This window comes from Tetrao urogallus (genome assembly GCF_951394365.1).
Source record: "Tetrao urogallus genome assembly, chromosome: 27".
Classification (NCBI taxonomy): Eukaryota; Metazoa; Chordata; class Aves; order Galliformes; family Phasianidae; genus Tetrao; species Tetrao urogallus.
Window position 1 is genome coordinate 4,416,725 of NC_136840.1, and position 25,598 is coordinate 4,442,322.

Consider the following 25,598-nt stretch of genomic DNA (forward strand, 5'->3'; position numbering starts at 1 on the left):
ATTTTACACCAGCTCAATTTGACACAACCACATATGACACTGCAACCATATGAACTGCTCCTAAATAAACCAGAACCCATGCACTTACAGGACTCTATAACACAGCAAGCCTCACAGAGAGAGATTTAGTGCCGTCTCTGTTCGAAGGACAGAAGGCAGAAACCACTAAGTGACCTGCAGCAAAATAAAGCCCATTCCTTATGATCTCTTTGCAGCGCTACAGCTCTGAGGGAAAACCTTCATCCCACAACACAGGAAGAGGGCTGCTTGTTTAAAAACAAATTAAAAGCCAACAAAATAAACATCATCACCAACTGAGCACTGTTCCCTGTCCTTTTTTTTGGTAGGCATCCATGGTGCTGAGCCAGACACTGCTTCCATTTGCATTTGAAGGTGTGATTTCCACCATCTTCATGGGTACAACTACAAAGAGCTGCCGTGTCACATGGTGTGTCATGGCCCAGCTCTATGAGATTGTCAGCTGCTAGGTATTTGGCATAGATAACATCTTTCTGAAGCAACATTACTTCTTCAGCACATTTACCACATGCCTAAAGCTTAAGAAACTGATACAGGTCAGTTGAATCCCCTTTTATGGATGAGGCAGAAATTGACCCAAATGCTCTTTTACAGTTTCTCCCACTGTTAAAATACCTGCACAAACATGACCATGACCAGCAGCAGCTCCTGTTCCAGTTGTATACTCTGCTATCACTGTCTGAGAGCATGACAGGTAATGCATTGAATTGGCTTCTCACCAACAGCTGGAGTGAGCCACACTTGGTAAGAAACAATGGCAGTATCTGAAAGTATAGTGGAGGGCCCTTTACCTAGAAGACTCAGTAATCTTTAAAGAAAACCATTTAATAGCTTCCATGGAAATCTATTGTTCAAAAAACCCAAGGCTATTGGCATAGCATGTGGAATCAATTTGACAATCACTAATGTAATGGAATTACAGTGATCTTGTACACAAACAATCAATTACCAAAATAAGATTTACCTAGGGGACTTTAAAATCAAGTTATTTTGGTACCAAAAAGAGTCTTTCAATTAATTCCCCTTTGCCCCTATGATTCAGTTGATCTTTCACTCTACAGTTACGGACTTGGCCAGATTTCTTGGAAAATCAACCTGCAGAGAGGGAGGAGAAAGAAGATGCTCGTGAGTATTTACACACTTTCTTTGTGTACAACTCTGTAACGTGTGGAGTGTTGGTTCTGTGTTTACATTGAAATCAACTGAACACATTTCCCTATTAATGAGGATAATCAGTGTAGAAGAACAAAGGACTCAGTCCCTTTAGTGTATGCTGTTGCAGATCTCACATGCAGAACGTCACTGCGCTAAGAGGTAGAGACCAGTACCTGTGTTATGATCAAATAACCAACACAAACTCTGTATATCAAACATCCTTCTGTGGATTTTTTAGCTTCCTCTTTGCTCCCTACCAGCCATCCAGCACTAGAAAACAGATACATCCAAGCTCAAACTGCACAGTTCTCAGCCATGTGTCACAGACCTCACATTTTGCTCACAAAATGCAGTTGCTAGGTCCACCTTTTAACGTGGTTCCAATAACTCAAGCAGTTACACAGACACCTCCCACAGACTTCCAGCCTCACCCAATACACTTTTTCCAGACATGCAGGTAGCAAGTACAAACGCACGAGATGAGGAAGGGAATTAGGAAGATAATATTGTACTTACATCATATCCTCTGAGAACTGCAAGGTGAAAAGCCAGAAGCTGAAGGGGGATAACGCTCAGGATACCCTGCAGGCAGTCCACAGAATGGGGAACTTTGATTGTTCTCTTATTATTCTTAATTGTCTCAATGTCTTCCTTGTCACAAATGATAACAGGTCGTCCCTGAAACAAGAAAAGGCAAATTTTGAATTAAAACAGGTCTGGAACATTCTGTTTTTCACTTTTATTCAGATCAGTGGTGGCAAGAACTCCTCTCTTAATTCAGAACAAAACAGTTTAACATCACATGGACATCCCTGTAGTGTATTTTAAAGGATAAACAAAGCCCACCAGGCTTCTGCATCTGTTGCATTCTGTCAGTGTAGTTTTCTCGTTAAAACACAACATCAGTGCATTTTGCATGTATATATGACTGCACAGTCTGAGTTGTTCCTTTTTCTGTGACCTGACTGAACTGGGAAATCCTAGAGGATTAAAAAATAAACTCCACACATCAAACAGGAGTTCCTACGCATTCTCAGCTAGAGAAATACTGTTAAAACTGAAAACTAGCTCAGTTCTATTGGTTCAGCAGGAGTTATCTACAAATATCTTGAACCTAACCCACAGTGCCACAGAGGTCTCAGCCTCCATCTTCTATTACCCTGTAAGATTTGTAGCAAAAACTGTCATAAACTTAAGAATAAAGATACCAACCATTCTCTCTCCTACTTGTTTTTTTCCTACTTGTTTTTTGTTTTATACAAAACTGCCCATAACAACCACCTACCAAGCTCGCATTTTAGGCAGTGACACTATAGCAGATAGGTAGGGTGCCCTATAACAATAAAGCCGCTTCCATATTAAAGCCTGCATTTCTGGTGCACCAGAAGTTTTTACAGGTACTTACTTGTCGTGCAATGACCTGCTGGAGAGCATTCTGGCACTTTGCATACGTATGGTCTCTCATGATGATCATGATAACAGGCATGAGTTTGTCCACCAGTGCAAGAGGGCCATGCTTCAACTCACCTGCCAATATCCCTTCAGAGTGCATATAGGTAATTTCTTTAATTTTCTAGATGGGGAAGAAAATAATCTTTCATAAGGTCTCATTATTTGTCATCAGTCAATGCATACATCATCACAGCCTGGAACTGGGCAGCTAAATACAAAGAGGATATGTGCATGTCCACAGGTGACAGCAAAATGCCAAAAATAATCTTTTCAGAGGTAGAAATTGCAATACACATGTTGTAGAGAAGGAACGTGCTCAGTTTGGGATGCTGAGCACTTCTGGAAATGTCACCCCAACAGTTTAAAGAATTGATTTTATCAGGTTGCCCTGTCTGTAATGCAAACACACAAAACATTCCCAATGTGAAAGCAGAAGCTGAAAATACATTTCAGTCCACTGTAGCCAGCAGCTATGATGTGAACTGTGTATCTTCATGTGGAAATAACAGCAGCAGTATGGCAAGTGTTATTTCACACACTACTTCAGCCTGTGTCAGCCAGCAGACCACACCTGCTTGCTGTTTATAAATCAGCTTGTAGCCAGGTGCCTAATCTAAGCCCACAGCTAAGTACACCTGAAAAAGTTTCAAATAAAGAAATCTCTTACCAAAGCTCCTTCTAGACATGTAGCATAGTGGTAGCCACGTCCCATGATGAGAACAGACTTCTGATGGTACAGCTCTGTGGCCAGCTTCTGGATCTCATCATCCATACTCAGCACTTCTTTAATCAAGTCTGAAAGAATTGAAGTTGTGTCTGCTTATAACCCTGCCTCTCTCAAACAGTACACATTGCCTATACTTCATATAACAGACAGCTATGACTTGCAGAGTGAACTGAACTCGTGTTTAATAGTCCAATTTAGTGCTGTGAATGCATCAGAGAGAATATAGTTGCAAAGTTACCATTGACAGTCACATTGCACAAATCTCAATCCTCCCATCTTTCAAATGCAAGCTTAGGCAATGTCAGGTTCACCTGTGCTATTAAACATTACTTGGCAAGACGGAATCAATGCAATGTTTTCCTACCTGGCAGTCCTTTGAGACCACGCATGATTTCCTTGCGTCTTTCTTGCATAGAAATTCTGTCATCACACATCATGAGAGCAAACATCACCAAAGAGACAAACTGGCTGGTATAGGCCTAGTAAGGGGAAGGGAGAAAGAAGGAGAGAGAAGCATATTATTAAGACAGAAAGCAAACAGCTGTCACCTACTACAACATCCTTCAATTAGCTGCTGATTTCATTCTTAATATATTACTAAATGGTAGCTTTCCTTCCAATCAAGCAGGAAAGAGGAACATGAGCAAAGAGCATTCCTAGAATTTCTGGCAACTACTAAATCCAGTTTTAGGACTATAGCTGTGTCCTTCTTCCTGTATTTGAGGGAGCAAATGATGACAGCACTGATGACCAGCAGACCCAGTGATGGAGACACACAGTGGAAGCCCACCACTACATCTGGACATTGTGACACTGCACTGCTGGCTGTAGGATTTTTGGACCACATGCAAGAAAAGTAATGCAAGCAAGTCACTGAAAAGGTGACTTCCCACCCTTCCCTCCCCCCAGCTCTTCAGGAACAGCTTCTGAACACCTCACCTTGCAAAGGCTCTCTAAAAGATCCCAGTGATGGGTATCACCAAGTCTGGGGAAAAATCATCTACACAGTGCTCAAGGCAACTCTGTCTGCAATAACATCTGAGGCACAGAATCCAACAGCTATTATGAAGGCAAGTCTTTGAATTCCTTAAAAGATCAGTGTTGTGATGAAATGCTCTGCAGAGCCAGCCTAAGGTTGATGTCACTTAGAAATAAGATTAAGGTTTGTAGTAGTTCTGCCCCTTTCTCAACCATGATCAAAACAACCCCCATGCTGAATACTGGAGAACAGCTCTGAAGGAATTTTAAAAAGCTTGAATGATGGTGACTAGGAGAGTTTGATACAGAATGTGACCTCCTACTTTTGGGTAGCATGCAGTTGAAGACGTGTTACATTATCTATCGTGTGTTCTGAAAATGAACTGGAATATACAGCCTTAGGGGAGAAACTCTTCCAGTTCACATTTCATATATGCACAACTTTGGTAGCTCCTCACATTTCCAGAAAGAAAATGCCATTTTCAGTTATCTCCAACCATTGGCTATGTGAAAACAACACAGCAACAAACAACTCATTCAAAGTTTTCTTGTAAGAGACTCATGAATTTTCCATGATCAAATTCCCCACTGAACTATTAAACTCCAGTGTGGTTTTTGGCTGAATTTATGTAACAGATTGACATCATCTCGCCTCTAAATATAACTAAATCAAAGCAGATTTCACTGTGCAGAAGTACTTCACTGAAATGAAATGCAGCATAGCACAGTATTTTAAACTGTATCACATGCAGCCAGATACACCAACCAGAGAATAACTCTTACATGGACACAAAAAACGGGTTTATTTTATCCACCATTCCCCCATTTGCTAAAAGTAAAGCTTTAACATCAGCATTCTTTGGTAAAGCAGTGTGATTCAGGGCAGTTATGTATTAAGTTTCTGAAGTTCTTACTACTTCCTTTTCCATCTTGAGACCTAATTTTAAACCAAGACTTTAGCTCAGGACAAATGACTGAGAAGAGAATTTTTGCCTCTTAGGGCATCTTTCTCTCTGAGACCCCTTTGTTTTCAACATTTAACACTGCTTCCTTGCAATATTTCCTTTACAAAATAGAAGAAAGCTCTTTGCAAGATACAAGAAAAGGAAAATGAATAGTATTGATGCACACACGATCACTGACTACACAGTCATCCATTACAACTGTTAAAAAGGGAATAGAAAGCATTCTGAGGACTCATATAATAAGAGAGTAAGGTCTGTGAACTTGGCATTACCTTGGTACTGGCAACCCCTATCTCTGGTCCTGCATTGATATGGACTCCACAATCTGTCTCCCGTGATATAGAGCTGCCAACTGTGTTGGTTATGCCTACAGTTAAGGCTCCTCTCTCTTTGCAGTACCGAAGACCCATCAAAGTATCTGCTGTCTCACCTGAAAAGACACATTTTCCAATGCTGCCATTTGTATCAGTTACTCCAGCCACTGCAGATGTAGAACTGCAGTGCTTTCCCCAATAGAATCTTAAAGGTTTGTATTTGTCTGTAAGCAAAGGAGTCAGCAATTTAAAAGATTGGTTTAAATGAACTCTGTGAGTGGGAAAATATAGTTCTCACACTGGTGATCCCAGCAGTGATGTTTGTGGGCTGAGATCCACAGATGAGACTAGAAGCTACCATATATTATATCAATTTGCCTTTCTCCTAAAAGAACACCTCTTTTGAGGTGCTCCTGTCCATACAACAACAACAGAAAAACAAAGCAAGTTAGGTTCACTTCTACTTCAATATTCCAATACAAAAACAACACTGGCTGCACGCTGCATAACATACTACCAGCCAGTAGGGTGGAAATCTAAGGGTAGAAAAATAGATTTATGAGTGGGGGTAAGCGGGGGTTGAGCATTTACTTTGGTTTGGTTTTGTAATGCCTGATGAACAAGCTTAGGTTCCAGGAAAATCCTTGTTTGCATGCCACATCCAACACTTCAGGGGAAAGATCTATCCCCTAGGGTGCCCTCAATCAGTCGCCTGCTACATTTGGGACAGTGCAACTTGTAAGAAAAAGCAAAAGGTTTCAAAATCTGGGAAAAAGCTGCAACACTTACATGAGTCCCCTATAAGGAAGGGACACTCTGAGTTACCTGCCACTTTGCCACCTGAAGTGTATTTCATTGTATTGAGGAAAAACTAACCACTAGTTTACAATAACAAAGCCAAAAATCAGCTGCAACAATCTGCAACTAAAATGAAGATAAATAAATTCTTGCTATTGCCCTTGAAAATATTTTAAATAGGATATATCACTATATTTCTTTTTAAGATAAGCATGTGTTTTCTCACTCATCCCATTCCAAGGCTGCTGTACTTTTCCTGCAGTAGTCTTCCACAGAGCTGATCCACCATGCAGCTCAGTATCTAGTAAAGCTTTAACTAAAGAACTACAACTATTCAATGAAACTACTGTGTTGCCTTTACTCAGACCTCAGAAGAATGTTTTTTCAGCCTTCTGTTGATGGAGTATTTCCTCACAGAGAAAGGAAACAAAACCACCATCACCATGTGTAAGGCTCAGCTAAATGAACTCATGCAGATGGACAGGGGGAGAACCACTCCATTTTTTCCCCCCATCTCCTGTATGTTTGTGCTAATTTCTTCCTTTGCATGTAGGATTTGCAGTCCTACAGACAGGCACAAGAATTCAGCCCCGCTGACTTTCGCCTCCCAGGCTTACAGGAAAGATATGAGCGAGTTGGGTGGTAAAGTGAGACCATACCTGACTGGCTGATGAAAAAGCAAACATCATCTCTAAAGACAGGAGTGTTTCTATCCAGGAAATCACTGGCTAGTTCAACCATCACAGGTAATTCAGTCAGTTCTTCCAGAACCTGACGGGTCTGGCAAACGGTAATGTTAGAAAGATATTACTAACAAAATACATTTAAAAAATTAGAACTAGATTATATTCTCTCAGTATACTCAAGTTACATACAACTACCCCTGTGAAAAGCTACCCTGCTTCTGCCCCATATAAAGCCCATAGGGCCAACTGCTTCCAATCCTTCTGAAAAATTCTTCCATCTTATAGAGTGTTATTCCATCAGACTGCAACTTCTATTACTGGTGAATTCAAGAGCCACCAACAGTATCCAGGCCAAGCCAGAAACTTGTTGTGGTTACTCAACTGAATACTGTCAACATTTTCATAGAGCACTCAAGTGTTCAAACTTTTAGTTCCTATCTTGTCCCTGGATGCATTCAAGGCCAGGCTGGATGTGGCTCTGGGCAGCCTGGTCTGGTGGTTGGCAACGCTGTCTGTGGCAGGGGGGTTGAAAACAGATGATCTTTGAAATCCTTTTCAACCCAGGCCATTCTATGATTCTATCTTTGCTGCTGGCAATTTGAAAGTCTGGTAAATGCAGTTTCCAAAGGATCTTCACCAAGCAGTACACATTTGCTGAGCATTATCATTTCATCCTTATCCTGCTCACAGATGCAGCATCATTCAGCTCTACCTACAGCTCACAAACAGATAGAGACGGACCACTTACTGCAACTCCAGCATGGTAACTCGTCCCACAGGCAATAAGGATTAGACGACGACACCTCTGAATCTCCTTAATGTGATCCTTCAAGCCACCAAGATTCACTGTAGGCAAGATTCAGAGAGAAAAATTAGGGTGGCCAAGTACCAGAACTTCAAGATTACTGGTGTGAATAATTGTTGGATGTTGCGCCGCCAGAAATAAAGAAGGATTCATCTCATTTACCAGTGTAGTCATCAAAGTTGACCCTTCCTCTCATGGTATTAACAACAGATTCTGGCTGCTCAAAAATCTCCTTTTGCATGAACGAGCTGAAGTTACCTATAAAATAAATAAGAGACAAGATAATACTTTTATTTACTTTCAGATAATTTACGTTCACATGGGGAAAAGCTTTAAATCAGAGTCACTGACATGCCAGTTATCAGTCAGAGATGATTTTTCATTCTTGTACCTAATGAACCTTCATTTCATTTCATTTTCTACCAAAGCATCAGTTCATCGTAAGAACTAGATTCAAGGTATCAGAATGTGTCAACTAATGGTTAGATCCAAGCTGGCTAGGGTTGAATCTCAGAACATACCAATGCCTCCAAGCAGGAGGGAGAATCCTCAGCCCCACAATTCTCGTTATGGTGTTAGCTTGAGGAAAAGTCTCATTAGATGCAAGATCAATTTCTTGCACCACGAGGGTGAGGTCAAGCACTGGAACAGGTGCTAAGAAAGTCTGTGGGATTTCCATCCTTTGACATACTCCAAACTCAACTAAATAATGATCTGAACAACCTGATTTGGGTTGTCAGTATTAGAATTACCATCAGATTTCAGTCTCTGCTCTCTTACTTGAATAAAACAACTTGATCCAGGTTGTGCAGGGCCAGATCCAGATCCACAGAGGTCCTTCACAACCTGAATAATTCTTGTGACGGTGGGTATGTGCAAATACCCAGGTGACATTCAGAAGAGTTACCCTTCATAATCTGTTGAAGCTCCATCTGCAAGGTTTGCACGGCACGCCCAGGGTGATCGCCTGCTGTACGTTTGATCCGGTGGATGGAGAGACGGCCATCAACCACAGCTGCTACATCATCATCCTCAAGGAAAATCACTCTGTTGGTATGCTCAATGACAGCGCTATAAAAGCATACATCATGTGCCATAAGACATTATTTGCCACAGAAATACGAGGGCTACAGCCCTATTTATAATTGAACACAAAGATTTTAGAAGTTACTCGTATCAGTGGAATTTTATTTTTTAATGAGAAGAACATTTCCACACTGCCAATAACTGGATTTTTCCCATCTACCTCATTATTGAGCTCAGTGCCTGCTTGAAGAAGAAACTATGAGTTCCTTAGACAAAGTAATGGAATCTAAGCATTAGGAGCTAGAGTGGAAGTCATGAAGAAGGTAACACACAGGATGCTCAATTGCAGGTGTGAGTCCCTTTCTTTTTCCACTGATGAGCAATCATTCCTCCTTGCATCTCATTTTCCCCCATCTATAAAACCTTGGGCAACCTGGCCATCTCTTAAAGTACTTCAAGATCTACTTAGACATACTCCAAGCACTGGCTACTAGCAAACACCTTCCCTGCTTGCAGGTTACTTGAGGAGTGCCAATATTGGAATTACCATTAGATTTCAGACTCTGCTCTCTTACTCAAAGAGAGCTGCACTGAAGCACATCGGCTACTGTTTTAGCAGTTTTTGTTCTGACCTTGGGTGAGCTCTGTGAGATCAGAGCATGGAGGGATACCCCAAGACTCTTCAAAACACTATGACAAAATGCCCTGTTGATTTGAGCACTGCAGTGTTTTTACATTTCTGCAACAAGTATCGATTTCCCCAATACACAGAAAACCACCAGTTCCGATAAAGCTGTTGTTAAGTCATTCCTTCCTACTTTCACTAAAATAGGCCACCTTTGACAACAAAGGAATTGCCCATGTACAGAGATCACTGGAGAAGCAACATCTGACCTGCTACTTGACCTGGTCTGTGCTCTCCCAGGTTTCCCAACACACACCTCTGGAATCTTAACAATAGTTAAGATTTGCCTCTAAAGAACAAATCTATATCTACATTGAAAGATGCTGTAGCACATTACCTAGCATCAGAAGCAAAGTAGTATTCCACAGCTTTCTCCTCAACAGGGAAGAGGCAGGTGGTGCTGTCCACACGAGACAGGTTGCAGCTTCCCTTCTTATCCTTACCTAAAAGACACAAAGGTTAGGAACTGTACACTACTGTACAGTTGTCAGTACAGTACTGTAGGAACTGTACTGACAAATGCAGAATAAGCTGCAGGGTTATGCTCAGCCAAAGGTCCCAAGGCACAATACCAACATGAAGCACTTTTTCCATCACTGTGAGCAGTCACAGTAAATTGAACAGCAACAACAAATAGAGAGCAGCACACCAATAATTACATCATGGTGCACTTTGTCAGTTTGCTTACATGCTTTTAATGTGCTTTTGAGTTAAACCTGCAAGCGTAACACTGCATGCAGAGTTTTAAGTTTATAGAAAAACAGCAGTAGAAAAAAGTTTACGTGTGACTCCACTAGGAAAAAAGAACTCATACTGTTTTACGAGCAGTCACATTTACCAGTATGTTCCCAGTTGAATATGTCCTGTTTATCATTACAAATGCCTCCTGTGCTCATGTTTCACTAACTGTCCTGGAGCTTTGAGAAAGCAAGCAGGATTGCTCTTTTTTTGTCAGTGATTCTTGTCACCAGATGACATTCTTTCACGCCACCTGAGCACCACCAGCAGTAATTCAAACCTCTTTCTGTCTGGCTGAGCTAATGCACTCAGACACAAATGAGGGATTCATGATTAAGCACTTGGCATTGCTCCTGAGATACCAAATACAAGTTCTGAGTTGGATTCAAGATTTGCCTTACTCTGCTGGGAAGGAAGTATCTAAGAGGACTGGAGCACATAGGACTAAGAACCAACTTCATTTGGCAACGTAATGCTGAGATTTCTAACGCTGCAAACGTAAAGGAAAAATACTGCTTTCATGTTGATACTTCGTAAGGTTCCACTCAGCCAAGAGTTTAGGGCCCTCCACTTTGTCAGGTCAGTAAAAGAGGGAAAAGACAGAGCAAAGGTGTTAGTGGCCAATCTCCAACAGAAGTACCCACACTTGATTAAAACATGCAAATTTTGCTTCTCAAAATGACTTTTTGACTTTACTATGTTGCAATGCTTTCCTCTGTATCTTAACCAAGGAGCGGCTGAAAAGTTACAATGAGTGTTGTCAACCAGTTATAGCTCTTACCTATTTGCCCAGAGGTGACCCAATTATCTATGGGTACCTGGATTATTGCTGCATAGCACCCACTCCCCAGCGACTAGAATCTATGAGCAACACAGAATCTTTCCCCTCTAAATCAAATAACTGAAATGCCATGGAGAGTTAACACGGGTATAATGACAGGGAGTAGGGATATGTCTGGAGTACATTTTAATAACGTATCTCTCTCCCGTACCACAACTCCAAGCACACAGCAGATCTGCAAAGGCACTGCTGCACAAATGAACAATGCTGCTCTTTCCAGCTCCAGATGTGAACTCAGTTCATCAGATCACACATGAAGGTGTGATTAAATTAAGTACTTAATATTAGGACAAAACATTTTTAATCTCATAAGTGCCCCATATGTTTCAAGCTGAACAAATACAGCCCTGTTAATAGAGCAAAGGGAAGTGAGCTGCAGTCACATGTAAACCTCACTGTCAAGCATTCGGGCACAACACTTAAATTGGTTCAGTGGATTTTCCTGTGTGTCGCTCATAGCGCTTGTGATCCAGAAGAAATTCCAGCTATCCCATTTGTTTCACTAGATTACATGGAAAGCAATAACCACACAGTAAAGAGACAATGTATATTTGCTTCATTTTTGATTCCTAACAAACTGGAGGATTTGTCTGAAATATCAACTACGAGATTTTCTTTGGTAGGCACCTTCCTCCACATTTATGGATATTCCATCAAAAGAATGATCCATAGACTGTACAGCTGAAAGTGTAATTGGAAAACAAAATTCACATCAGTGGGGGAAAAAAAAAAAAGGGTGTTACTTACATACATGAGGAATTACTGCTAATTATCCAACATCAACCAAGATTAAATAGACAGCTTACTAGGACAGTTTCTCATAATGCAGCAAGGTATCATTAGCAGCACCATTAGGAAGGAGGAAAACATACTGGGACAGTCGTTATGATCACTGTAGCATTCAGAGAATGACTCAGTGCTCAGTAACTGAATGGTTTTAACAATTTTCATTATGGGGGAATAAAATAAGGTTCGTGACAGTGCTGGCAAAGCACGTTCTTAAAAGCAAATAAACTTCTGAACGCCACCATGCCACACACATAATATGAATATAAGGATCTAAGTTGAACAGTACTGCATTAAGATGCATTTTGCTTGCAGTCACAGGACATTAAACCACATGCTTACCTGTACGGTACAAGATGGGGATGTGGTCAGTGGAGAGCTTGTGCTCACTGCGCACTCCTATGAGCAGAGGACTGCCTCGCCTGCAAGACACCGAGTGACAATCCTCAGCACCCAAAGATTTGTCTAAGCTAAGACGTGTCCCAAATTCAGCATTAGCTCTGCAACTGTAACCCAAGTCCCAGATGCCTGAGCCAGGAACACAAGGACTGCTGCTCACTGTGTGCACCTACGGTTATTGGCATGGAAGTTTGAACTTGGTTATTATGTTAACACGTGTGATTAAATCAACTTCAACTGGACTGATCCTCATGTTCAAAGGTGGAGAAAGAGGCTGGCTTGTCTGCAAGTCAAATGAAGCACTTGCCCACACGCTGCAAACACAGAAAAGAGAAAATCCATCTCCTTTTAAAGCTCTTGTAACCAAAAGTCTAGAGAAAAAGCTGTTCCTCCCAAAGCTCAGAGCTGCCCTGTTCCAATTGTAACACAGGTTACAAAGAAACCTTTAAAATACTATGTGCACCCTTCCAATGGAACCATTCTGCTCTTTGGAATTTTCTGTTGTACTAATTGGAGAAATGAAAAACAACGGTCAACCTCACCCAACCATATATACCCTACCATATACACCATACACTCTACCATATACCATGAGAACAATCTCTGTTGTCTTCTATCTTGGCTTAGGAGGGAACATACCTCGAGGCTGGGTGCACCAAGACTGGTTTTTTAATACACAAATACTTACCTTGTACCAACTGCTTGACCAGGATAATGAACGCTTTTGAATACGAGGGCAAAAGCACCTTCCTAGAATGAAACAAATACAAATGGTTTATCCCTTCATTTGAGGCCAGGGCAGGATTTTAGGCATCCCAGCATACAAACTACACTTACATTTCTGTAAATATATTAGAGATACTGAGCAGATTTCACTGATGCCTCGGAGCCACCAGGTGCCCTGGGCTCCTCCTCAGCCACTCAATGAGTTCTGAATTACCCGGCAGTCCTTGCACGCACTCCTGTGTTAGCTCACAGGGAACTTACAAGGGAAAAAGCTGATAAAAAGCAACATTTGTTCCTGTCTGCAGTTACTGCAGCTTCTGCCAAAGAAATCACTGGGGAAAAAAAAAAAACAAACACCTCCTGAGCAACACGCCCTGGGAAGAAATGTGCACTGTGATGGATCCTGGTCCTGCACGGTTCAGCCACAGCTGACACATGGAAGCCAGGCTGTGCAGTGGAGTTCCCACCAGGGGTCAGCATCTCTTCCAGACAGAGACTGCAGGCAGACTGCAAGCACACACTGCCTGGACCTGACCATGTCTCTAACAGCAGTCCCTGTGTACTGCTCCCAGGATGTGTGTCTGTCCCCATCCATCCCTGTGCTCCCACCCCACACTGTGCCCCATGCATTACCAGCTGCTGGATGACTCTCTCCACCAGGGTGGTGAAGCTGATGTCGTCGCTGTCTCGGTTGTCATACATATACTTCACCAGTTTGGCAATGCTCTCTGTGTCCGTCTCTGACTCAAAGTCATAGCCCTTGCTCTCCTGCAGCAACAGCACACATTGGTTGTGCCCACTGTTTCCCACCTCCTCCTCCTTTTCTTCCTTTCCATTTTGCTTTTCATCTTTCATTTTCTCCCTCTCACCCACTCACCCATCCTTTCTTCCCACTCCATTAATCCAAGTGAGAAAGTGGAAGTGCAAATGGGGGCATGAGTGCAAGAGAAAGCATGAGGTAGAGTGTACGCATCAGTAAATGCAAAGACGAAAGTGCACCAGTGCAAGGAGAAGAGCAAGAGTGGGTGCTTGTGAGTGTGCATGAGTTCAAGGGTGACTGTGAGCAAGGAAGCGGTACGGAGCAGGAGAGTCAGAGTGCAAGTGGAAGACTGAGAAAAGGAATGAATGCAGAATGAGCATGTGCTAATGCAGCTGGGGGGAGTGCCTGGGGGGCTCGTGATTCCTCCCAACAACACCACAGTTCTACTCACCAGGAATTTTCTCAGGTCTTTGTAGTTGGTGATGATGCCATTGTGGATGACGATGAACTCTGCAGACAGAGGTAGACACGGTTCAGTCTGGCAATTGGCACCTGCCTATGCCCACAGCAGCATAACAGCCAATAAACAGCAGGGATTACAGACCTTTACGGTCTGTAAAGCCACCAGAATAAAAAGAAGAGTTTCTCTTCCTGGTATGATTTCCTTGCCCTTCCCCATTCTGTTTGGTTGTGAGTGGCAGAATAACGACCCTGCTGGAAATAAATGAACACTTCACTCCTCCTGGCAGATGGTTGGTGCTGTCCCCTGGGCTGCTACAGCAAAAAAAAAAAACAAACAAAAAAAACAAAAAAAAAACAAAACCAACCAAGCCACTTCTGTACAGTGGTGCTGATCAGAAAAAAAAGAAAAAAAAAAGGAAGATTAAAAAAAAATCTGAAGAAAATTTAGGTAGATTCTTACCATCCAATTTCACTGTGTTGTTAACTCTTCTTACCCTATGGCCATGCACCCGCTGAACCCCTGGGATGCTGACCCCAGCCCTCCATGAGATCAATTAGTAATGCAAGCAGCTCATGAGAACTTCACCACAGTGAAAATCAGACTCAGTCTCCTCCAGCTTCCCTTCTCTGTGCTCAGCATCACAGTCTGCATTAAACCACCCATTCTGGGTCCAGCCACCCTTCCCTGTGACACTTTAGGTGTCCCAGAAAGCCAGATGCCAAGCAAACATTCTCACCGTTGTTTTTATCCGAGCGCTGCGGGTGGCTGTTGATTGGATTGGGCTCTCCATGGGTAGCCCAACGGGTATGCGCGATTCCAAGATGCACGTCAAACTCAATGTCGAGATCCATGTCTTGCTGCTCTGCAGGCAAAAGCACGAGAAGTTTTATTAACCCGACCCAAAGCCACTGGGAGAATATCATCCCATCTCCCAGGTTCATAGAGATAGCAATACTGGGCAGCTAGAATAATTGACAAACCTAACCAAATGTCAAGCTCTGACCCAACAACTTTGTGACTCTGTGTTCAGTACAGATGTAATGAATCTAGCTTTAAAATCAAGGAAATACAAAGAAAAGCAGATGGAGAAGACCTCATTTTGTGCTCCCTCCTTAATTTGGCAGTTACAGACATCAGTGCCTGCTTGTAGCCATTCACCTACTTCATTGCTATGCAGATTGACTGCTTTACAGGTAGAAATGTAAAATTCAACCGCTGAACTTAGTACATTCTTCTTGCTTCATGGCCAAGCTCTAGATGTCTAACAGCCATCTCCCAGGATCTCCCATTTACCCAGTTCAAGGAAACTTTGTTTGCTTTGTCAGGATTTAAACTCTATTTCAAATCTGTTTAACATTAATAGCATGTGATTACTTCTTTCTGAGAAAAGAGGGTTTCTCTGTAGCTTCATTCTCTCAGGTCCTCTGCAGCACATGTATGAGTACTTACACCTCTGGCACTTTACCTAGAAGTTATTCCCAAATAAGTGTTTTTCTGCATAAAATAGATGATAATCAAAACACAAATGACATGAGAGCGTTTCAATGGAAGAGAGCAAAGAGTGAAAGAACAATACATACTGTGCACCTCTTCATCCAGAGCCTTCACTTTCCCCTTCTGTTTGATAAGCTGGATTTTGCAAGCATTAGCTTCCCAGTCTTTGTCATTGCCACCATCGATTCCCACACCTAAGCATCATCATGGAATATAAAGAAATAGTGTGAAACGCAGAACCTGCGTTACAGCTATTTATGTAAAGAAATACAGCTGCCTTTTTCCTTTACAATGCCTTTTCACTCTCCAGAGGAAAAGGCAAGAAACCCTTGAGACTGAAAATCTTTCTTTTGTCATCTTGGAGATATTTTCAATACCATGGTAGAGAGGTTGCAAATAGATGATCTTTAAGGTCCCTTCCAGCCCAATGCATTCTGTGATTCTACAATTCAAGTCATAGAATCACTGAATGGCTTGGGTTGGAAGGGACCTCAAGGATCATCAAGCTTCAACTCCCCTGCTGCATGCAGGGTCGCAAACCTCCACATCTAATGGTAGCCCAGGCTACCCTCTCCAACAGCTCCCTGTCTTGTATTGGGGGGCCCAGTCCTTAAATGCCAGGCATCGAGAACACTTATAGAAACCCATATGTAGAAAGTTAAGCCAAACCTCCAACCACACAACCATATGCATATCCAATTTGTGTTTTAGCTTCCTTCAAAAGCAGAAGACAGTAGAAAACATCCACAACACTATGAGAATTGCTAAGCCAAAATCCAAAAAAAGCCACTGTTACCTGCAGAGTCATAACCACGGTACTCCAACCGCTGGAGACCTTTGATAAGGGTCTCCAGAATCTCTCTTCTTGTCCGGGGAACATGGTAGTTCAGGTAAGCAAATATGCCTGTGTAAGAAAAAAGAGCATAATGTCACCATAAAGTCACAACTGAGGAAAATTGGGTTTTTGGTGCTTAAGAACCATTTTCAAGATGAATTTTGCCTGAATTAGCTTTCCTAAGTTCCTCCCACAGAAAAATTTGGGAAATCTTCATTTAACTCCTGCAAATCAACACTTTCAAAGTTATGAGGTTATTTTTCCAGAGGGCTGCAAAGGCTGATAGATCACCGCTTCTATTTTTAAGCAACTGGGATACAAACACATCGTGGTGATAGGGATACGCAAACTCCTGGATCTCCAACACCAGCTACAGCTCTATTTCAGAAAGATTAGCTTCGGTGCCATCACGGAGCAGGAACATGCAAAGACGTTTGCTGGATACTAGAAATATCCATGCTGGAAAATTGTCATTTCCCTCTTTTTAAAGGAGAAAAACACCTGCATAGAATAAAAGCAGTTTCATGCAAACATACACACATGTTGAGAAGGGAATTGAGTCACCCACCCGCTCAAAATCCTTCTTAAAGACATCGCAATCCCAAATCCCAATTTTTTTTTCCTCCAAATGGTGCTGCCATATAACGTTCCTCAGTTCCCAAACTTCTGCATGGAAGATTCTACCTTCATGATGAGTCCTTCCTCAGTGTCTTTTGCTCTTGCCTTCACTTCTCCTAAACCCAAAGCCTTTCCCCACAACCACCTGTAAGAATATCAAAGCTAGAATTATAGAAAACTACAATTTCTCTTCCTTTGCTCCCGACATCCTACACCAACCAGCTGTTGCCACCTCTCAATGGGATCTGTTCAACCTGTTCTTGCACCTAAATGGACCCAATGAGTCCCTCACCCACAACCCTTGCAATGCACAGCTGAAATCTCCACAAGTAATAAAACAGCAGTCAACAACCTTGACCACGTTTCAAAAGCTCACTCTGCTCTCACCCTCCGATCTCTACTAGCAAAACAAAAATTTTACAATTTGAGACGCTTAGTTCACTCCGATTCTAAAAACTGCATCCCTCAGACACACAGCAGTCCCTATTCACAAGTGAGCTGACTCCAAAGAGCTGTCACCCAGGCTGACAGGCGGCGTATTTCAGCTATATCCTAGATGCCTGAAAGAATAGACAGAGTGCTTATTCTTGACCTGGACTCGCTGTAAAACTCCAAAGGAGGGACCTCCAGAAAGAGATCCTTCCTCCCTGGTAGCCAGCCCTTAAATGGAGACTAGGAAAGGTGAGCCAGGCTCCACCCCTTTCAGCAGCACAGGTGAATTGCCTTCACCTGTGCTCCCAGGGCTGACTCATTGCTTGCCTCAGGTGATCAGTCAGAGGTTCAGGCCGTGATTCAGCAGTTCCCATACAACACAGAATTACAGAAACATGAAAGCCACTTACATTTAGCTACACAATTTCTGTGCAGGAATGTCTCTCCCTGCTTTATGTATGGTCCTGTTTCCATCCAAACCCTTGAGCTGCCCACCTCTCACTGGTGGTTCTGGGCAGCTCCTTGTGCCCAGCAGCTCTCCATAAGGCCCTACAATCCCAGTATGGGGCAGCTCCTCATATTCAAGCAGCTCTCCATAATGCCCCACAATCCCAGCCTTCCCATCAAAAGCACATTGGCCATCTTGCTGTGGCACCACGAGACTCATCCAAGTATCCACGAGTTCTTCTACCTTCACAGCATGACACTACCCATGTGGGATAGGCTTTTTTTAGCAAATGAAGACTAATCATGAGCACTGAGGTGCACTGGGGCTTGAATGCAGAACAAGGCCACTCCTGGAGCCCTTCCCTGCACAGAACCAGACACACAAGAGCCTCATTGATGGAGCACAGAAGACGCCTTCTTCACCAGCATGAGTGACTCACAGGCAAATAAACACTGGACAGCAAGCAAAGAGTGCACCAGAACTCCCATGAATTGAGAGAAGAAACTGTGCAAAAGAAGAGAGGACAGGGAAAGGGGTGGGAAAAGGAACAATCTAGGTGGTCTCAGCAGCTGCCTGCCGCCTCATTACCCAACCATCAGCAGCTCCAGGACTCCACAACAAAGAGCTGTGGAGGGCAGAGAGCCCCTCTCTGTGCAGCAGCGTCAGAAGGACACAAAACTGTTAGAGAGGATCCACAAGGATAGCCCACAAGGATGGGATAGGGTCTGGTAGGCAAGATGTATGAGAAGTAGTTGAGTGCCCTTAGTTGGCTTGGCCCAAAGAAGAGGAGGCTGAGGGGAGGCCTCATGGTGGCCCTATTGCCCACGTTAATAGAGTTCAGTCACACATGAACTGATAAAAAGAGAAGAAATTACTCCCAGGCAGAGATGGCTCAACTGGAATGATATTGAAATATCATTTATTTATGCTTATACTGTAAACAACCAGAAGACATCCGTCGAGAAGGGAAGCATGTGCCTCAGGCATTGAAAATGTATTAATTATAGCATAACTGTATTCAGATTACTCATAAGGACTGGGGAAAAGTTGGAATCTAAGATGGAGAAAACTACAAAATGAAGTGATTTTTATCATAACACATAGACTGTGGAAAAAAGCCAACTATAAGCATGTAAATGGGATATTAATGCTGTAAAATATGCTACAAAGAAAAGAGACTTTTAAACATTGGGAGATCTTGAGAGGAACGTAGATGGAGTGATAATGGAGAGGCTGCTCCAAAAACATAATTCTACAAACTTACCGGTGAGCCTTGCACATTTCTATAAATGAGAAGGGAAGTATGATGAGCAAGTTTAAAGCATAGAGAAAAGAGCATAAATATGCTTAAAAAAAAAATTAAAAACATACAGTGTAATATCAAGGACAGTAAGGCATGTGAGAATGAATGTGAATCTAGCAGCAAGTTAAAACTAAATACTTGAAGGCTCATCATCCATTCATGACATCTGATCACGATGAACTGTGTGTAAACAACATTTCCATTTACTGGAAATATTTCCATTTTCTCTTTCTCAGACATCCTATAATGAGGTAATTCTTCAGAGCTGAAGAAAGCTTCAACCCACACGTACACAACAGCATTTTTACTGCCTCTACCATTACCACTGTATTATTTGGGAACAGATGAGCAATCACATCTTATAATCACCTTCCATTTTTAAATACAATTCTGCTGCCCTCAACAGAGGAGAAAAAAAAGCCCAAGGCATTAACTGCTTGTCATGCTTCACTGATTTAAGTGGGCTCTTGGAAAAAAGAAAATAAAAATATTTCTCTCAGCAGCCAGCAAAAGGAGTTCTGCACACTTTGCTCCTGAGTTGCACCCCAAGGTACTGGCCACATCTGTGCAACCCTCCAGAAGGGAATATGGCTGTGCAAGCCAAAGGGTGCTCAGATGATGCTAACATCCTAGCATGATGCAAAGCACAGAAAACAACCTCTTTTTATTCCCCAGCTGAACAAAGATCACTTTATCCTTCTCTAAGGTGGGATGTGGCAATGTAGGATGGCACAATGCAACCCTACCTTGTGTTTTACAGGCTGTAAAAGATGTTCTTTCTGCACAACAGAGATGTTCTTCTCCAGATCACGTATTAAATCCTTATTCTCTCTCTCTCAGTGCTTATATTTGAATCAATGTAAATGACTCAAAAAATGAGAGGAAATGCACAGATCTCTATAGCTGTTTGAAGGTTCTGTACAGAGCGCTCCATCACAAAGTGACAATTATGCCATCAAAGTGACAACTCATTTACATCACAACAGTCAATAGAAGCACACTGGGTTGGATATTAGGAAAAAATTCTTCTTGGAAAGAGTGGTTGGGCACTGGAGCATGCTGCCCAGGGGGGTGGTGGGGTCACCATCCCTGGAGGTGTTCCAGAACCATGGAGATGTGGCACTAAGGGATGAGGTCAGTAGGTGTAGTGGGATGAGCTGGACATAGGGATCTTAGTGGTCTGTTCCAAACTTAATTTAATTCTACAATTCTAAATTCAGTGCTATACTGGTAGATTTCCATCGGCATCCCACCACCAGCTCAGTTCCCTTCCCAGCCTCATCCCAAGTGCTGAAGATAGAAAAATCTGGACATACAGTCTGATTTTTGGGGACTTCTGTGTGTGGCCAGGAGTTGGACTTGATGATCCTTATGGGTCTCTTTCAACTTGGTATGTTCTACGACTCTATGATTCCACGCAGAACGTTCCTTAAAACAGCCCACTAGAATTTCAGGTCCCAGCAGATCTGGAAACAAGAGTTTCACTTCCAGCTCAACATACACACTCAGCCTCAAGCCAACACTATTCCTTTTCAGTAATAATGTCACACCTGCACTCCAACTTGGGCTCTGGGACAAGCCAGAAAACCAGGCATCATGAACAGCATTTAATTACACTACTTTGACAAGCCTTGAGTTGTATTTCAAGGTGAAATACATGCCACGTTAAATGAAAAAAACACTCGTGAACTTCATTCTAGGCCAGAACTATATTTAACAGTGAATTCTCATCTAGGAGACAGCAGCAAGTGTACTAGAGAAATTTATATCTGATAGGCTCTGAAAATACAATGCTACTGTCTGGAATACACTAATATAACTTCAGGACTTGACACTAATATACTTTAGGATTAGAAGAGTAGTCATGTTTTACAATAGAATAAAATATTTCAAATAGTGAATTGACACAGGACTTTGCACACATGGACTGAACAGACCAAGCATCACGCTAAGACCTGACACATACCAAGGGAAATTTGTTTTGAAGAGATTTTTACAGATTTGCTTAAAATCCTTACCCCAGCAGAGGGGATAGTCAGGTGCTTGAGAAACTCAGCTGTCTTTGAACCAATTTTTAATAATCAGGCACTAAAATTGAGCATTTCAATGGCAGCTATATAAAGATCCCCTTATGAACAGTTGACAGAATAGAGTTTTTACCAAATGGACATTTATTATTTCTACTGACAGCCACGCAAATACCTTTTCTGAGAATGTTATTTTCCTGTGACCTTTTCGCTTCCCATGCTCTCTTATTTCACAGTAAGCTCACAGGAAAATGAAATGAATCACCACTTCCACATAAGAGCACATTATCTTCCCCAGTGTCTAGAATACATGAAGTAACTCAGAAGAGCTTCTCCTAATCCTTTTCTCACAAAAGCCAAAAGGCCTTCAGGCTAGGTTTACTGCCAGGTTAACAAATAACTTTACGCCATACTATACACTGCTAAAATCACTCCAATGGATGATGCTATCACACATCCAGCAGGCAGTTCTGAAGAATCTTTTGTCGTGGTGAGTGAGGATTACCAGACTCCTGGTTTTCAAGAAATGAGATGTAAGGCACTAAATATCATGTACATAATGTGCATCATAGACTGGGAAAAATCAGGAAAATAATCTCTTTCTTAAGCCCATTTTCATCTCCAGTGATCATCAATATCAGGATCTAAATTCTGAAACTCCTTTTTTGCTGTTCTAAAGCAGATGGTGGGTTTACTTATTTACAGAACAATCCATCAGGCCTGGCTACCTTGAAAGACCTGTTTTCCAAACCATATCATGGATGCCACTGAACTGGTTTGGTGCATTCAGACCAAAGCACACCCAAATAGCTGGTTAACTATTTAAACAGCAAGTTTGTAAAACACATCAAGAACAAAATCTACCCTTTTGAGATATGACCAAAAGCAAAAAGAACAGCTTATCTACGCACCAGACCCCACACTTGTGTTAGGCATCAACAAAGTGAACTCTGAGATTGCATCATCTTCAAGGGTGCCACACAAGCACATCAGAACACAGGACTCTGGGAGGTCACTTACACAGAAATGAGAACATCACCTCAAGAGCCATCCCATCAGGACCTCGCAGAGGATGAAGGAGGAACCAGGGCTTGAGATATGGATTCTGTCACTCAAGAAAGCTCAAACCTCCACTGCAATTAAATGTATGAGCCCAGACAACGGTCATCCAGGTCTTGTGCCACCAGCTGGGCTGTGAATGACAGCAGCCAAGGAGACCACAACTTGTGCAGCAGCACCTGTTGGCTTCAAGCAGCTCTTCTCCTGTTTCCTGCAATGTTTTGCTGTCTTCATACACTTTCTGCATCCAGAAACTGTTCGGTTTATAAGATATTACTATTCCGTAGGTCTTCAGAGAAACACGCTCCCCTCATTTTTCTCTGCAGGATACATCTCTGGCTTCCAGAATACAGAATCCACCAAACCTTGATGTTTCTTCACCCTGTTTCATAAAACACTTCCAACATCTAAGAACAACCTTATGAAACAACCAATATGCAAAAAAGAAAAAAAGGTTTAAAACCTTGAATGCAACTACATAACTACCCACAGAGTGCCTAGAGCTTCTCACAGTTAAGAAGATGACGGCCAGAATGTTAACAGTGCCCATCCCAAAAGCTGGACCTCAAACAACAGAGTACCAGAACTACACCCCTATTCCTGCAGTCATCTGTTGGTAGTAACAACTATCCCTTCTATTCTTTGTGTTGTTCCACTTTGTACTTTCAACAGAAATTCAAGCAGCATGCACATGACGGAGTTGGATCCCTCCAACCTAATTAATTCTATGATTGTTAGAATTAAACAGAGGGTGAAGGATGAATTTCTGAGTGTGCCTTCATAGAGCTCCACAGCTTGTTAGCTTCCCCCTGCTTCAGTGACACAGAACCACTGAAAGAAATAGTCAATACAAACCGAATATGCAGAATGAAATCACTGAATTGTTAACACTAGAAGAGACTTGGAAGAGAGCAAGAAAGTCCCCAGCTTCAACCCCACCCCAATGTGCCCACTGTGTCCTCACGTGCCACATCTCCATGGTTCTGGGACACCTAGATGCATGGTGACCTCACCAGCAACTGTGCTACTGTGTTACTACTCTTTGGGAGCAGAAATCGTTCCCAATACCCAACCTGAACCTCTGTTGGTGCGACAGGAGGTCATCACCTCGGAGCAGAGCCGATCCCTATCTCACTGACAGCACCTATTCTGATTTTGCCAATAAAAGGAGAAGGGAAAAAAAAATAAGGAAACGTGGGAACAAGCAAAAATAACGAACAGAGCATAGAACAACACGAAGGCAACGTGGTAAGGAGAGAAAGATGGATGAACTGCAGTTCTGAGGCCGAGAGATGAGGTGCGACAACCACAGCATCCAACGGGGCACCGTGGGGGGGGGGGGGGGGGGGGGGGCCGCGGTTCCGGGACACGCACAGCCCCGCGGGTTGACCTGTCCGCCAGCAGCGCACACGGGGCCAGGCAGTGCCGTGTCCTACGTTGTGACACCGCATCTCTCCGCGCTGCCCCGCGGCCGCCGGGCTCCCCCCGCACTGAGGCCTTTCACGCACCGCGTTTTCGGCTGAGCCCCCCCGAGAGGCGCTGACACTCCCTCCAGAAGGACACGGGGCCCCTCGTCAGCCCCACCTCAGGGGCAGCAGCCTCACCCCCATATGGACAGGGGTAGATCCCAGCCCCTCAGGCCCCAATCCTCACCGCACATGCTGCGCGCTACTCCGATCCGTGCTGCCGCTCTCTGCTCAGCCGGGGCCGCCCCGCCCGCCCCCCGCCACCGCGGGCGCGCAGAGCGCATGCGCACATCCCGCGTTGTCACTGGACCGCGCCGCTCGCTCCGCCCCGCCCCGCCCAGCCCTGGGACGTGGCACAGTGAGCGGGCAGGGAGTACCGGTACGGCCGTAAGGTGGGGGTACGGCACAGGGAGCCCCTCCCGAGCTGCTGGAGAGGATCCGGCAGCGGAACGGGAACCGCATGACTCAGCACAGCCAACGTGGCCCGGCTGCTGTTGCTTCTTCCCGGTTCTATCGCAGTGCCTACTGAGATGGGAATAAAGGGACTGTGAGATGAAAGTCGGGGTGTGACCGAGCGGACAGGCATGTCAGTACCGCAGGGCGTTGGGTTCTGCCACAACCAAATGATGTTTGGAAATAATAACTAAATAGTGAAAGCCTGAGGCTACAGAGAGAGCAAAGTCTCTCCGTAAGAAAAAGGTTCGATTATCTTTATATTGACACTGCAATAGAGCCCATAAAAGAACCTAAAATCCATATGTAAATCCTTGAATGCCACCAGGGATGGGGCATCCACAGCCTCCTTGGGCAACCTGTTCCAGTACCTCACCACCCACTGCATGAAAAACTTCCTCCTAATATCCAACCTAAACCTCCCCTGTCTCAGTTTAAAACCATTCCCCTGGTCTTATCACCATCCACCCTCGAAAACAGCTGTTCCCGCTCCTGTTTATACTCTCCCTTCAAGTTCTGGAAGGCCACAGTGAGGTTTCCCCAGAGCCTTCTCCAAGTTTTCCTCACCTGGAAGCACTGACAATGGCTGAATGGCACGCTGTAGTCTTGCCAGCAAGAACAACATACTTTTTCATTTCTTAAAAAACAAAAACAAAACAAAACAAAAAAAAACCACCAGAATGTGCACTCACTGCTATTTTCAGTGTAATGACTGGCTGCAGTTCTTGGTTCAAAACCACCTTGTTGATCCCTCTTCCAAAAAAGCACAGAGGACATCATGCAGCACTCTGCTCCCAGGCCAATCAATGAACAGACATTGCCATAATCCCTTCTCCTACAAAGAAGGGCTGAGCTAGGCTCTGCAGAGACCTCACTGTGGCCTTCCATTACTGCTTCACTGAAAAACAAAGAGCAAATCTGAAGAGCTACATTTTATTTAACATATGAAACAATTATCTACATGAGTTTTGGTGTATGGAGTGCACTGAATTGACAGATTAGGCCTAAAATGGTTTTGAGAAATGAGAAACATTACACATCACCGCATGCTTTGTAACAGGGAGAAAGAAAACACAGTGATTTAAAATCAACTTCCAAATCCTGAGTGGCTAATTTAAAT

The 25,598-nt window shown here is 43.2% G+C and overlaps 1 protein-coding gene across 1 annotated transcript; it reads right to left on the bottom strand.

Annotated features, from left to right (window-relative positions):
* Positions 1–1,089: 1,089 nt before the first annotated feature.
* Positions 1,090–24,487, bottom strand: GFPT1 (glutamine--fructose-6-phosphate transaminase 1; the record flags this gene model as incomplete). Its single annotated transcript, XM_079547532.1, has 20 exons — positions 1,090–1,134; positions 1,711–1,872; positions 2,600–2,767; positions 3,314–3,441; positions 3,738–3,852; positions 5,589–5,746; positions 7,088–7,208; positions 7,863–7,960; positions 8,082–8,177; positions 8,827–8,990; positions 9,968–10,073; positions 11,837–11,890; positions 12,338–12,417; positions 13,083–13,144; positions 13,754–13,888; positions 14,332–14,390; positions 15,080–15,205; positions 15,924–16,031; positions 16,634–16,741; positions 24,403–24,487. 20 exons carry the CDS (start codon positions 24,485–24,487, stop codon positions 1,090–1,092), a joined length of 2,178 nt encoding a protein of 725 aa, XP_079403658.1.
* Positions 24,488–25,598: the final 1,111 nt, after the last annotated feature.